The sequence below is a fragment of the Hibiscus syriacus genome, unplaced genomic scaffold (assembly GCF_006381635.1).
Source record: "Hibiscus syriacus cultivar Baekdansim isolate YM2019G1 unplaced genomic scaffold, ASM638163v2 tig00014370_pilon, whole genome shotgun sequence".
In the NCBI taxonomy this organism is placed as follows: domain Eukaryota; kingdom Viridiplantae; phylum Streptophyta; class Magnoliopsida; order Malvales; family Malvaceae; genus Hibiscus; species Hibiscus syriacus.
The window spans coordinates 791,629-807,240 of NW_024062323.1; the positions used below are offsets into that span (position 1 = coordinate 791,629).

General features: G+C 37.1%; 1 protein-coding gene across 1 annotated transcript; it reads right to left on the reverse strand.

The window, feature by feature from the left end:
• Nucleotides 1-13,335: 13,335 nt before the first annotated feature.
• Nucleotides 13,336-15,164, reverse strand: LOC120207228 (LOB domain-containing protein 18-like). Its single transcript, XM_039206748.1, has 2 exons — nt 14,679-15,164; nt 13,336-13,848 (listed from the first exon to the last, which is right to left on the reverse strand). Exons 1-2 carry the CDS (start codon nt 15,018-15,020, stop codon nt 13,465-13,467), a joined length of 726 nt encoding a protein of 241 aa, XP_039062679.1. The 5' UTR covers nt 15,021-15,164; the 3' UTR covers nt 13,336-13,464.
• Nucleotides 15,165-15,612: the final 448 nt, after the last annotated feature.

Genomic DNA, 15,612 nt, shown 5'->3' on the forward strand with positions numbered 1-15,612 from the left:
TTTGGGTACAATGTTGTTGGGTTTAGGGTTTGGTCAAAAGCATAGAAAAAAATGAGTTTAGTTCTTGGTTAAGACAGCGTGTGCATGGCATGGGCGGTGCGTGGGGTCTCCTCTCTCTCTCTCCCCATGGTGGCCCCAACACCCCACGTTCTCTCCTTTCTCCCTCTTTCAATATCTCAATCTTCACTTGAGATTTGAGAATTAAAAGCCTGCAGTATAAGATCATACTGTCTTTAGTTTACTTGCTCAAGCCTCTTCGTCTCTTATTCCCTTTCACTCTCTGTAAAGTTCAACAGCTATCACTAAAATTTGAGTCTTTCAAGTTTCAAGTCGCCAAAAAGTTGTGTACTTTCAACTTGAAACAAGTCCTTTGAGAATGACATGGCTGCTCTACAGGTTCCTTAAGCGGTATAGTAGAGAATTTTGTTCGGCCATAAGGTCTCTTTCACGGGACTATTGGTTTCACCGTCCAAACCATATCATATATCATATATGCTGTCTAAACCAACAATAAGCGATGAAACAAAAGCATGCGGTTCCCGAAGGAATAAAACTAAGACAAGTATGATAAAACACGTGCGGACTGTAAAAGTTTTAAAGATTGCTTCATGAATATTAATGCTCTCGACTTCTTGTTGTTTATAAAAATGAAAACTGCTGGGATTTCTGGTTTATTACTGTATATTTTATTAATTCCGCTGACTAGCTCAGAGAAAGTGAGAATGTGTGAGAAGACCGAAGACTGGAAGAGGCGTTATTGTGGTTGGAAAATGACAGTGGTGAAACAAAAACTGAAAGAAGGTGGTCATCAGTAGAGAATTGATATAGCTATAACGTTACGAAATGTGGCGTCCTTTCCTTCATCAAGTATGCGGTAAATCGGTGGAAGAAGTTGGTTGGGGTTGGGGGGGGGTGAGTCCATTAATGGAGGGAAAGGGGTTGGTGCATGTGGGTCATGGGAAAATGGAGATGGACCAACTCGAATAAAAAATGGAAAAGGGTCATGAGAGTAGGAGCGTGTCTTAAGGGGGACTCTCGTTTATAGGAATATTAAGATTATGATTGATTAGTATAGTTGATGGCTTGATGTTTATTGGAAATTAATTGCTTCCGTTTACATTTTACTTGGTAGTAATGTCTATTGAAACGTGAATAAACTATTCTGATTTCAAAGTGATGGTACGAAATAGGTTGTTTGTGAATGAAATTCCTTTATGACAAGGATGGCTCAAGTTGATATAACGTCACACCTTGGCTCCCATCCAACTCATTAATATCAACTTGTTTATTATTAAATGTGAGCAAAGCTAATCCATCAAGAAAGTGGACCGCCTCAATGTGAAAACAAGATTAAAAAAAACTAAGGGTTTGGATTCCATGTGAATCTACCATCTTATGCTGCATGTTCTCCCTCTCAAAGACGCTGTTTTGATAGCCAAAGTGGTTCTGCTTGCAATGCCGTGCCAATCGAAAGCTTTTAAATTGCTTATTATTTAATTAATCAGAACGCACCACATCGAGCAGTGGGGGAATTTTTTAGGAGGCTAAAACAGCCGACTGAAATGAGGTTTTCCATGTGATTGATTGAAAGCGATTGTTTTGGAATCTCTTAACCTGCTTGCGACCACTTGTTTAATTAATTCAATCACTGTGGTCTTTTAAAAAGATTATTATGTTATCTTTTAATTCTCCTTCTATGTTCCGGTTTCTACCTATTGATCATTTGATTCTCCTTTTCAGCACTCAGTTTCAAATGAATATAAGTCTTATTAACGCACGAAGTTACCCTTTTTCACTATTTTTAAATAGTAAAACAAATAATTGTTTTATCAGTTAATACTAACAGTTAATTCTATTTATTAAATAAATAAAAGAGGAATACAACATAGGTTATAAGAACTATAAAATTAGAATATATCGTATATCGCATCATATAAACTGATTATTTTCCTTACAATTACCAAAGTGCATGAAGTAGTCACTAAACGATAACATAGGATCATATAGGAAGAGTGTTAAAAGTCGATCAAATAACTCAAAAAAATTATCGATGTAAACAAACATCACTCTAGATGGTGAAAAATGAACATCATTACCACTAAAATAGAAATGCATCTAACGTTGGCAGCACGTTGACAAACAAGTTTTATAACAAACTCAACTAGTACCTATCCTAATAATTGTAAGCGTCTATTAATAGAAATGACTTAATCTAAGAGTTTAAAGCAGGGGAGAACATTAAGATAACTTCAATTGGAGATGTAATGTCAAATTTAGTCCAAATAAAAGAGAAGGCATATTATAAGAGTAAACGAAAAACATACCACAAGGGCTGACAAAATTATTCACAATGTTTATAAGGAATAGATAAACTAATTAAACAACTTAAAATAAAATAAATGTACGATAAAGGTTATTACAAAGCGAGTAGAAAGAAAACAAAGGGAAGGGAGGAAAGAAAAAGAAATATAAAACGCATTAATCACAATGTTTAATATCATCAATAATAAAATTTTAATATGATTTAAAAGAATAACACTATGAAAGGGGGGGAAATCTATTACGATTAGGATTTTATTAATAATTAATAAAACATATAATAAGATCAATTGCTCGTTGGTTAACAAAACGTTAGAACAAGAATCAAACTTAAACTTCCCCAGTCAATAAGAAAAACCTAGTTACCAACTTATGAATGAAGGGAAATTGAAAAACTATAAATTAATTATGATTTAGCGTGGCCTAGGAACTTTATGGTTTTAATTATGTCTGCTAGGACAAGGTATACATCTTAGGTGCTGATGTAATTAAATATAAAGAAGGTGAACCATTTTAATTTGCCAAACTTGTAATAAAAACATTATCCATCCAGAAATTAAACTCTTTTAAAAGACAATAAAATACAACAGATTTGTCTGTTTACATTGAGGCGGGTTGGCAAAGAATGAAGGCTCTCGAGGTGGAATCGGATTGTTAGGTAGTTCTTAATTGGATCACTCTTCCTTTAACGAGACCGTAGAAATGGTGGGGGTACTTCGACGAGGTGGACATACTGGTAAGAACAATTGGTCAAATGAAGTTTCTTTATGTTCAAAGAGCTCGTAATGGGATGACAGACTTTCTAGCAAAACAAAGTATGTCAAGGACTGAATTATTTAAAGCATGGTGGTAGTAGTTTTCGTTCCGCTGGTCTGTCTGCAATCTTTTATGGTTGGCGATGCCAATTTTACTCATAGCAAAGGGGTTGTTTCCTGATGGGTGATTTCTGATGTGAGAAGCAGAGTTAAGTTTAATTATTTTCTGTTTAGATTGGCTGTGCTATGCATTCCTTGATTGTAAGTAGTGTAGTTTAATGGTTGTATTATGGTTTTGGATATTGTGATCATTTGTTTCCCCCCGGTTATCGGTACTCTTTTCCTCTATTTAGGCGTAGGAATGATTTTAACGAGGTCATAACCTGGAAGGCAAAAACTGTTAAGTTTTTAATCAATAAATTAGTTGCAGAGCAAAAAAAATGTTAAGTTTTTAATGAATAAATTGATTGTGAAGAAAAAAAAATAAATACAATAGATTGCCCTTAGTCTCCACACATATATATATATAAACAAATCCCTATAAATTTTGGTTCCCACATATATGGGAGTGCTGATTATTGTTAGGAACCTTCTATCAATAATTGTGGCATGTAACAACCCGGAATAAAATTTAGAGAAAAAAAAATTAATTAAGTAATTTGGCAAAATTTGATGATTAAATCGAAAGTTTTCAAAATTGTAGGCTATTTTAGAAGTTAAAGGAAATTCAGGGACCAAGCCCTGCATTACTCCTTTTAGTGTCGGCAGAAAATTTCATATAAACGTAAGAATGGTTTTCTGTTTTCAAAACAGAAAACAATTGTGAAATTCTTCCTCACGCACACAACTTCCAAACTCGATTCCGACGCCGTCCGAATTCCGATCGTTGTTTTGAAACCACCGTTGTGTTCATCATTGAGCGAGGAGCAAAACCTTCAAATTAATTGAAGCGAAACGCGGCCAAACGTCGGGAATTTCCAGTCAAAGTAGCGACGGTTTTGTTAGCTCTATCGCCGAGAAAATCTTAAATTCACCGCTGATCGTTGCTCTGTTTACGACACCTCCCGCACCATCGTGTTCCTTGTGCCGTTCCGAGTTCACCGGTGTCAATCTTGTCCGCCGTAGACGGCGGCGCGTGAGGAGGTGGTGCAGTCAAAGATTCGGCCGATTTGAAATCGAGCTCTCCGCCGTTCAAAAATTTGAACCGATCGTTGTAAGTATCTCGAAATCGCTCAAAATAATTTTTAGAAATTTTTTCGGGATTTTTAGGGCCCCGGAGGACGCCTCACGCGCCACACGCGCCGCCGCAGGGCGAGTGGCTGCTGGAAACCGGTTTAACCGGTTTTCAACCGGTTCTGACCGGTTTGACCGGTTTCAACCGGTTCGAACCGGTTTGACCGGTCTGTCTCGGTTTGACCGGTCTGACCCGACCCGACCGTTGACCCGACCCGACCCGACCGTTGACCGTTGACCGTTGACTTTCTTTGACCAAAACTTAAAATGGCTTTGACCGAGCATTAAACGACCGTTAATCTTTTCCGAGTATACCTATCCTGATAGTTTTCGACATGCCGAATCCGTTTCCGTGGTCCGTTTTGTCAAATTCGAATCCGAAGGTCTCCAAATCTACTGTCAAAGTGGTTGACTTTGACTTTGACCAAGAATCTGAATTTTCAAAAAGTCATACTTTATGTTTTTCGACGTCCTGATTCCGATTCCGCAATCCGTTTGGCCAAATTCAGACTCGAAATACCCCAAAATGATAGTCAAACCCGAAAAATGCTTATATACTTAAGAATTCTAGCTTTGAACAATTAAGTAAGATTTGGGGCTGATTAATTATTATTGTTTGAAGGTACAAGAGACTCTCCGGATCGTTCGATAGCTCGACCCAACTCTTCTAGATCAGTTAAACCACGTATACCAGTATTCACTCGTAAGACTCGTAAATTTTATGATTTTAGAGATTTATTTATGTTACCCATTAGTAATATAGTGATATTATAAATTAGGTTCAAAAACTGTAGCAGAGCGTGGTGAAACCAGCAATCAGTAGATCCACGATTTGAACATATTATCGAGGTGTGTTCCCTATTTATTACTGAACTGTTTTATTTGTTTTAATATGTGGTACACTGAATTCTTTGGTTTCCGTATTGTTGATGCACCGATTTAATGTGATGATTTATGGATTATGACTGTTATCTGATATTTGTTTTGAAATGGTATATGATTACCATGTTTATGGATTTATGGAATTTATAACACGGTGCAATTAAATTTTTGGAATACGAATTTATAAAGTACAGCTCTGATCAAGCTGGAAAAATTTACGGACCTAATGTGACTCTTAGGTAGGCTCTGCGGCCCTGAGATCATTCTCGGGTAGGCCCTGCGGCCCTAAGATGTGTTCTTAGGTAGGCCCCACGGCCCCGAAATCTATCTTGGGTAGGCTCTCAGGCCCTAAGATGTTCCCTTAGGGTAACGCTTTGTAAAGAGATTTACTGCAGTATAATTTTATGAGACTTAATGGACTATGATTTGTTTAGTGTACCTATAGTAATTTTATGGTAATGTTGGGACACACTGAGCCTAGCTCACTTTTCGAAAATATTTTCCCCTTTCAGATACTGTTGGTTAGATACCCTGGATTGAGCACTTGGAGGATCAACATATCTCTTGAAGTATATTTGATTGTAATGTTTTTACCTTGCAAGTTGTCTTTATTTTGTTAACATGGATCTTATTTTAAAGTATGGGATTTTAATATGATGACATTTTTACTATTACTATTCAGTTTATCGTGATTTGATTTTTAAGATATGTTTTAAATTAATTTATTACTTATTGGTATTATATTTACAAGTTAGGTTTTGATAGTATGATTTATTATAATTTCATGTCATTTATAATGTGATTTTACATTGTTTGAATAACGGTTTCGGAAAAATGTCTTAAAGAATCATAATGTGATCCACTAGACTTAGTCAAAACGCATAGGCCGGGTCTAGGTGGTTACATGGCAGCAGCCGACTGCTAATTTAGTCTAAGTGGGCAGCTAACTTTGGTTGATTTTAGTAAGGTATAATTACAAAATTTAATCACTAAACTTTAGGGTATTTACAAGATTAAGTCTTTAAGATTTAGCTATAAATATCCTAGCCCATTTAGCTTCAAAACCATCCCAAAGCATTATAGCTTTCTTTCAATACTAGAGAGAATTTAGAGAGTCTCTTGAGAGTTGTTTTCTCCTTTTTATCAAGAGAGAATTATCATTGTTTTCTCCTTGATAGATCGAGAGAGGTTGTAATTCCTATTTTTCTCATAGTGAAATTCTTCTACCGTTGCCCGTGGTTTTTACCCTATATTATTTAGGGGGTTTCCACGTAAATTTTGTGTCTCTTTTATCTTCAATTTTTATTTTCTCAAATTATCAGTTGCATTTATACTCTATCCAATAGCCGTCTTCCGCAACAATTGGTATCCGAGCCAGATTAGAGTGTGTAATATATGCTTATTGTCTTTGTGGTTGCCACCAAAAGGTGGATCCTTCAACATAAGAAAGTAAGAAGTTATTACCCATTCTTTGAAGGTTCCAGAAAACTATTCACAATAGTGAAATAGTGGGAGCTATCCGTAAAAGAAGCTATGGCAACGAAATTTGATATTGAAAAATTCAATGGGAGAAATTTCTCATTGTGGAAATTGAAGATGAAGACTATCTTGAGGAAAGACGGTTGTCTAGCAGCTATCAGTGAAAGGCCAATGGATTTCACAGATGACAACAAATGGATCGGAATGGACGGAAATGCTATGGCAAACTTTCATCTAGCATTAGCAGATGAAGTATTGTCAAGTATCGAGGAAAAGAAGACAGCTAAGGAGATATGAGATCATCTCACCAAATTGTACGAGGCCACATCGTTGCACAATAAAATTTTTCTTAAGAGAAAATTGTACACTCTCCGTATGCCAGAATCTACTTCAATGACGGAGCACTTAAATACACTGAACACTTTATTTTCTCAACTTACATCCTTAAGCTATAAAATAGGAGAACAAGAACGTGTTGAACTTCTACTTCAAAGTCTACCGGATTCGTATGATCAACTCATCATCAACTTGAAAAACAGTAATGTCACCAGTCTAGTCTTCGATGACGTTGCAGCTGCTGTTCTACAAGAAGAAAATCGGCACAAGAACAAGGAAGACAGACAAGTAAATCTGCAATAAGCAGAAGCGTTGACAACGACGAGAGGGAGATCAACAGAACGTGGCCAAAGCAGCAGTCACAAACATGGTAGATCGAAGTCGAGGAGCAAGAAGAATTTAAAGTGCTACAACTGTAGAAAGAAGGGTCACTTTAAGAAGGATTGTTGGAGTCTAAATAAAAACTCCAATCCACAAGGCAATACCGCAAACACTTTAGATGATGGAGATGCTCTATGCTGTGAAGCGTCAACCACTGTGGAAGGCAGAAAAAGATTTGCAGATATATGGCTTATTGGTTCGGGAGCGACATATCACATGACCTCAAGAAGAGAATGGTTCCATCATTATGAACCTGTCTCAGGAGGATCTTTGTATAGTTGCAATGATCATGCCTTAGAGATCGTTGGTGTGGGAACCATCAAATTAAAGATGTATGATGGAACAATTAAATTGTTCGAGATGTGCGGCACGTGAAAGGCCTGAAGAAAAATTTATTATCCTACGGATTGTTGGATAATAATGCTAGCAAGATTGAAACACATAAAGGAATCATGAAGGTGTTCCGTGGAGCGCTTGTGGTGCTGAAAGGTGAAAAGATAGCTGCAAACTTATACATGCTGAAAGGAGAGACATTGCTAGAAGCAGAAGCCTCTGTTGCCTCATGTAGTTCAGATTCTGCAATGCTATGGTATAAGAAACTTGGACACATGTCAGAACAAGGAATGAAAGTCTTTGTGGAGCAAAAGCTACTTCCAGGCTTAACAAATGTATCACTTACTTTGTGTGAGCATTGCATAACATGTAAGCAGCACCGGTTGAAATTCAACACATCAAATTCTAGAGGCAAAAGTGATCTAGAATTGGTTCACTCTGACATATGGCAAGCACCAGTAACATCCCTAGGTGGAGCAAAATACTTTGTCTCATTTATTGATGACTACTCTAGGAGATGTTGGGTGCACCCTATTAAGAAGAAGTCAGATGTGTTTTCAACTTTCAAAAACTTCAAAGTGCGGGTGGAACTTGATTCTGGAAATAAGATCAAGTGTTTCAGAACAGATAATGGAGGAGAATACACAAGCGAAGAATTTGATGACTTTTACAGGAAAGAATGCATCAAAAGACAGTTCACAGTGGTGAACACTCCTCAACAAAATGGAGTGGCACAGTGGATGAACAGAACCTTGTTAGAAAGAAAAAGAGCAATGTTGAGGGATGCAGACCTAGAAAAATCATTCTGGGCAGAAGCAGTCAATATCGCATGTTATTTGGTGAATCGAGCTCCATCAACTGCAATAGAGCTGAAGACACCAATGGAGATGTGGACTGGAAAACCAGCTGATTATTCAAACCTCCATGTATTTGGAAGTATAGTGTACGTGATGTACAACTCCCAAGAAATTTCAAAGTTGGATCCAAAATCCAAGAAATGCAAATTCTTGGGGTATGCTGATGGAGTAAAGGGGTATCGCTTGTGGGATCCCACTGCTCGTAAAGTGATCATCAGTAGAGATATTATCTTTATAGAAGATAAACTACAAAGAAAAGAAGACGATGAAAGCGCTGAAAAGTCAGAGACTATTCAGATACATGTGGAAAAAGAGTTTGAACAAGGAGATTCTTCTGAAACAGAACCAGCACATGATGAACAAGAACCAGAGAGTTCTGAAGCTCCAACAACTCGTCAATCAGATCGTGTGAGAAGACGTCCCAATTGGCACTCAGATTATGTTATAAAAGGTAATATTGTATATTGCCTTTTAACAGATGACGGTGAGTCATCAACATACCAGGAGGCAATAAACAACTCAGATGCTTCACTGTGGATGATGGCGATGCAAGAAGAAATTGAAGCCCTTCATAAAAATAATACATGGGACCTTGTGCCACTACCACAAGGAAGGAAGCCAATTGGTAGCAAATGGGTCTTCAAAATCAAGTTGAGAGGTATCGTGCAAGACTGGTGGTCAAAGGATATGCTCAAAAATAAGGTATTGATTTCAATGAAATATTTTCTCCTGTGGTTCGACTAACAACAGTTCGAGTAGTTTTTTCAATGTGTGCTACATTGGACTTACATCTAGAGCAGCTAGATGTTAAAACAATTTCTTCTTCTTCTTCATGGAAATCTTGAAGAAGAAATTTATATGCTCCAGCCTAAAATTTTTGAAGAAAAAGAAAAGAATAAACTTGGTTTGCAGGTTGAACAAATCTCTGTATGGTCTAAAGCAGGCGCCGAGGTGTTGGTATAAGAGATTTGATTCTTTCATTATGTGCCTTGGATACAACAGACTTAATGCAGACCCTTGTGCTTATTTCAAGAGGTCTGGTGATAACAATTTTGTTATATTGATGTTGTATGTGGATGACATGTTGGTTGCAGGACCCAACAAAGATCATATTGATGAATTGAAGGCACAACTGACTAGGGAATTTGAAATGAAGGACTTGGGATCAGCAAACAAGATTCTAGGGATGCAAATTCACCGAGACAGAAGTAATAGGAAGATTTGGCTTTCACAAAAGAATTACTTAAAGAATATCTTGTCACGATTCAGCATGCAAGATTGTAAGCCAATTTCTACCCCATCTTCCTATTAACTTCAAATTATCCTCCAGTATGAGTCCTAGCAGTGAAGAAGAGAGGATGGAGATGTCTCGAGTACCGTATGCATCGGCAGTGGGAAGTTTAATGTTCGCTATGATATGCACAAGACCAGACATTGCACAAGCAGTGGGAGTGGTTAGTTGGTACATGGCGAATCCAGGCAAAGAGCATTGGAATACAGTAAAGAGGATCCTTAGATACATCAAAGGGACCTCAAATATTGCATTATGTTACGGAGGATCAAACTTACTTATAAATGGGTATGTCGATTCTGACTATGCATGGAATTTGGATAAAAGCAAATCTACTACAAGATATGTGTTCAAAGTTGCTGGTTGAGCTGTAAGCTGGGTTTCAAAATTGCAGTCAGTTGTGGCTACATCCCCAACAGAAGCAGAATATGTAGCAGCTACACAAGCCAGTAAAGAAGCAATTTGGTTGAAGATGCTATTGGAGGAGCTTGGGCACAATCAAGAGTATGTCTCTCTGTTTTGTGACAGTCAAAGCGCCTTGCATCTAGCAATGAATCCAGCATTTCATTCAAGGACAAAACACATACGAGTTCAATATCATTTCATTCATGAAAAGGTGGAAGAAGGGACGGTAGATATGCAGAAGATCCATACCAAAGACAACATAGCAGATTTCATGAGGAAGGCAATCAATACCGATAAATTTACTTGGTGTCGATCCTCTTGTGGCCTGTCAGAGACGTAAGCAATATGAAGGTACAAGGTAGAAAGAATGGTGTGAAGATATTATTGTTCCAATCAAATCTTAAAGTGGGAGATTGTCAATAATTGTGGCAGCAGCCGGCTGCTAATTTAGTCTAAGTGGGCAGCCAACTTTGGTTGATTTTAGTAAGGTATAATTACAAAATTTAATCACTAAACTTTAGGATATTTACAAGATTAAGTCCTTAAGATTTAGCTATAAATACCCTAGCCCATTTAGCTTCAAAACCATCCCAAAGCATTATAGATTTCTTCCAATACTAGAGAGAATTTATAGAGTTTCTTGAGAGTTGTTTTCTCCTTTTTATCAAGAGAGAATTATCATTGTTTTCTCCTTGGTAGATCGAGAGAGGTTGTAATTCCTATTTTTCTCATAGTGAAATTCTTCTACCGTTGCCCGTGGTTTTTACCCTATATTATTTAGGGGGTTTCCACGTAAATTTTGTGTCTCTTTTATCTTTAATTTTTATTTTCTCAAATTATTAGTTGCATTTTTGCTCTATCCAATAGCCGTCTTCCGCAACACCTTCTTCAATAATACTTTGAAATTTGTAATTTTAATATTTAGAAACAATAGATTAAGCTTAGAAATTGTCTTCATAGGACAACATAATGATAAGTTTGAGAAGTTAACCTTTTAGCTATCTTTTCCAATCTATATATAATTATATATTTTAAGAGAAATTTAAAGTTGATACTTGTACTATGACAGTATAAAGCTAGGTGGTACATGTGTCTATTTTTATTCAATTTTAGCAATGATTTGGATATTGATTAATCAATTACATCAAAATAAAAAAATAAATTGTGGTATTAAAATTAAAGATATAACAAATATATGAAAAAAAAACAGTGAAAACAAAGTCTTAATTTTGTTTTTAATATTTTTGTATAAAATTTATAAAAATGAGATTTTTTATAAATCATAATATCACATGTCTTAATTTAATTTATTTTCCTTTTCAAAACGGAATATCAAGACCATACGCCCAATATATTAGGGGGAAAAAGGTGCTTAGGCATAGAAAATAATAATATTTTTTATATTAAAAAGATACAAAACTTATAAATACTACCAGCCGTAAACATGTCCACGGGAAAAAGAGAGGGGGGGGGGACATTTGTCAATGTTTGAGACGAATTAAAGCTTTGCCGGGCTAGCTCAAGTTCCGTCATGACATAGTTTTAATATGGAACAAGATCAACACAGGACCCACAGAGGAGGAGCATAAGCATGTAACAAAGACCTTCCTTGGACCAAACTATATCCCTTATGGTTTGGAACAGTTCTCGAGCATTCTTAGACCGGCTTTGAAACAGTCTCTTATTTCTTTCATCCCACAGAAAATAGATAGTAGCGTTGAGAGTCATCTTCAAAATTGAAGTGAGCAGAGATTTTCCTTTCCAAGAAGAAGTTGCCCATGCAAAAAAAGAATTCCATGTACTTGGAAAAGACTGAATGCTAGAAATAGAGAAAATTGATTTCCAAATTAAATCTGCCATAGAACATTGAAGGAATAGATGGTCCCTTGTTTCAGTATGGTTGTCACAAAAAACACAATTGCAGTCATTAATCAGTCCCATACGGTGGAGTCTTTCCTTTGTAGGAAGTCTATCAAGCATAGCCATCCAAGAGATTAAACTATGCTTAGGAATATGTAGAGGGAACTAAATAATCTTCTGCCAGGGAACAAGAGATCTTTTTTCTCGAATAGAATCCCAAATAGCTCTTACTGTCACAGCTCCAGTAGTCAAAATAGGGTAAGCCTCCGATCGCAATTTAAGGAGTTTCCTTATGCTCCAGCTTAGAGATGAACGGATGTTAACAGTCCATAGGTCCTTATCTTTGAGGACATAGCATTTAATCCATGCCACCCAAAGTGAACCTTCACCTGCTAGGATATTTTTAATGAGTAGGAGCATGCAAGCTTTGTTCCAAGTTTTTATGTCTTTGATTCCAAGGCCTCCCTCAGATTTCAGGAAACAAATTTATGCCAACTTATTCTAGCTCCAGAAGCTTTTTGATCAGCTCATTTCCAGAAAAACCTTGAACATAATTGTTCAACTTTTTTAAGAACGGATTGACGCAAGAAAATTTTCCTACACCAAAAGTTGGTAAGGCTAGATAAAACAGTTTTAATAAGTTCCAGCCTGCCAGCGTAAGTAAGAGATTTAGAAGACCAATGATAAAATCTTGCTTTAATTTTTTCAATAATTTAATATTTTTATCCAAACCAGTTTTTTCAATTATATTTTAAACACGCTTTATGTTCGAAAGGATAAACTAAAGTATTTTAATAGGTACAGGTAATCCAATCCTATCATTGGTTCCCTCACAATCTAAAAAAAAGCATAAATTCCTAGAAAGATGATGGAACTGAGACAGCACCACTCAAATTCTTCTAAATTTGAAAAAAAAAAGCACTTTCTATTTCACTTTTGCCTTACGTGTGAGTGAGACTTTTAGTTTGTTGCACTGCATCCTTCTAATTTGACTGCACCGAGAATACTTCTTACCAAGAATGTTCCAATAATTAATTTAGCCTCAGCTCCATATTATTATTATCATCATAAGTTACGCGAAAGCAACACTTTTAGTCAGTTTCGTTTAATGTAGTGTAAAGAATGATTCTCGTTGACAAAAAAAAAAACTAAATTTGAATTTCACAAAAAGAAACTAGAGGGAAGAAATTAAAATTAAAATTGAATAGAAAATATTAGTTATTAAGGCTACTTGCCCAATGAAATATTTTAACATGAAAATTAAGCTCTGGTAGGATGGTTCGCACGGATATTTCAAGGCAAGCAAAATTAAGGGTCAGTAGTAACTCAAGATTCACTTGGACGGAGACGGTGATGGTGAAGTATCGCTGCATGGCAGTTGGGGAGACCCTTGTCTATGGAGGAGCTCACGAGCCAACGCTTGAAGATCGCCGCTGCTTCCGCCACCACCGGTTAATGAAGATAAGCCGCTCCCTCCAAATTGGCGTGGATCGATTTGCCTTTGCTGCATGATCCATGAAGGTTGCACCATAGGGTCAAAAAGAGACGATAAGTCACATGAGTCCGGCACTGAAGGCGCGGATGGGAGGTCCGATATCGAGAGAGGAGGTGGTGCCATTAGTGTTTGTGGTGGCTGAGACGGCAGCTGTGGTGATGGAAGCTCGAGTGTAGCTAAGTGAGCTTGTAAATACGATAGCTCGGCTTGTAAATTCACAACCTACCACAAAAAAATACCAACAAAATGGATTGGCGGAGTAAATGAAACGCTTATATTAATAAAATTAAAAAAAAACAAATAGTAATTGAATCAGTCGTGTACAAGTGAAATGAACTGTTTCCAATATTGGATAGATTCATTTAATAATACGAAATCAAACAGTGTATTTTGAGGCAAATTAAAGTCATATTGTCTTTGTTTACACTAAAAGGATGCTTTGGATTATGTGCACGAGAACATGGCGTTGCGAACAAATAAAGCTTCCTTGTGGAAGAAGATGAAAATGAGATCAAACCCCAACAAAATACCATAAAGAAATAAACCAGACCATTTCCTTAATACCCGCAAAATCCATAATTTGAAGAGAAAAACTGGTCATCCCATTGTTGTAACCGCCGACCGAACGGTTTGTTAATTAAAAAACGTTCTAGATTTCAGGAAAGTCCACGGTAGTGCACCCAGAGAAGCAATCAGCAAGCCCCCCATCCATTCTTTCTTTCTTTATCATACTGTTTTCAATACGGTGTGAAAAGGATGTCTTTTCTTTTGATGGTTTACCCAACAGATATGATTCCTTCTTTAGATTCTCTGCTAAAGTTCCACTTTGATTTGATCCTTTTTAGATTATTTTTTGAATCAAAACAAACAGATAGTGGATTACTCGATGTCCGTTTCATTACATAGAACAGTTTTGTTTTTCACTTGATGAAAAACGTGGTAAACCTAGAGAAAAAGACAATAAAAGCGAGCAACAAACTAAGCTGTCCAGCTAAAAGTGTGTATGATGACAATGAACCATTATCAAAAGTTGTAATAGTAAAGTAGATTACCTGTTGTTGAAGAGCAAAGATGTGAGCAACGCAGCCATAGACAGGGTCTCTTAGCCGAGCCTGAGCCTCGTAACATATGGTAACCACCGCATCGAGCCGTTTGTGAACCGGGATATGGAGGAGCAGTTTCGACACGTTGCTTGCCCCAAAAACCTTGTGCACCGCTGCAAAATGGGCTGCGCCTTGCTCCGAGTCAAAATAAGGCTCAAATATACAACCAGGCACACATTTCCTTCTCAAGAACTTACACGCGCCACAAGGTCCACAACCTCCTCCTCCTCCACCACCAGTAGAACTGCCAGCACCACCACCGCCACCGCTACTGCTAGGGTTTGCACTCATGATTGGAAATCTTTTAGCTTGATCTTTGCTTCCCTTTTAAAGCAATAGAATAGGTCCCATGGTTAGGGTTTGTGGGTTCCTTGTAGAAGTTGGAAAAGGGTGATGATGGAGATTAAAAAAAAGTGTAAAACAGTGTCTTCCCTTAGGGTTTGGGTTTGGTGGGTGTTGGTTTTTTGGTGATGGGTATTTTAATGGGGGGATTTAAAACGCTGGAAGAAGCCTTTAAAGCCACGCGAGAGAGCAAACCTCCCCCCCCCCCCCATTTAGCTGCTTGCGTGAAGCAAACATGCGATAAGCATAAGCCTGGCTGTTCTCAACTGCCATTTTTTTAAATTAATTAAATAATTTTATTATTTTTTCCAACATAACTTACTTTATCTCGTGAATTTTATAACAAAACACATGCCCCTCCCTCTTTACTCTTCACTCTTTCTTATTCTGTTTGTGCAAACGTACAGAATAAAAGAACAATCGGCCTTGGAATAACGTACACAAACCGATCATGTTGGAATTACATAATAATTTCTTTAAAAGCTTTTGATCCATTGTGCAACTTTGGTTTGGCCCGTACCTGAATCTGTCTTGCAAACAA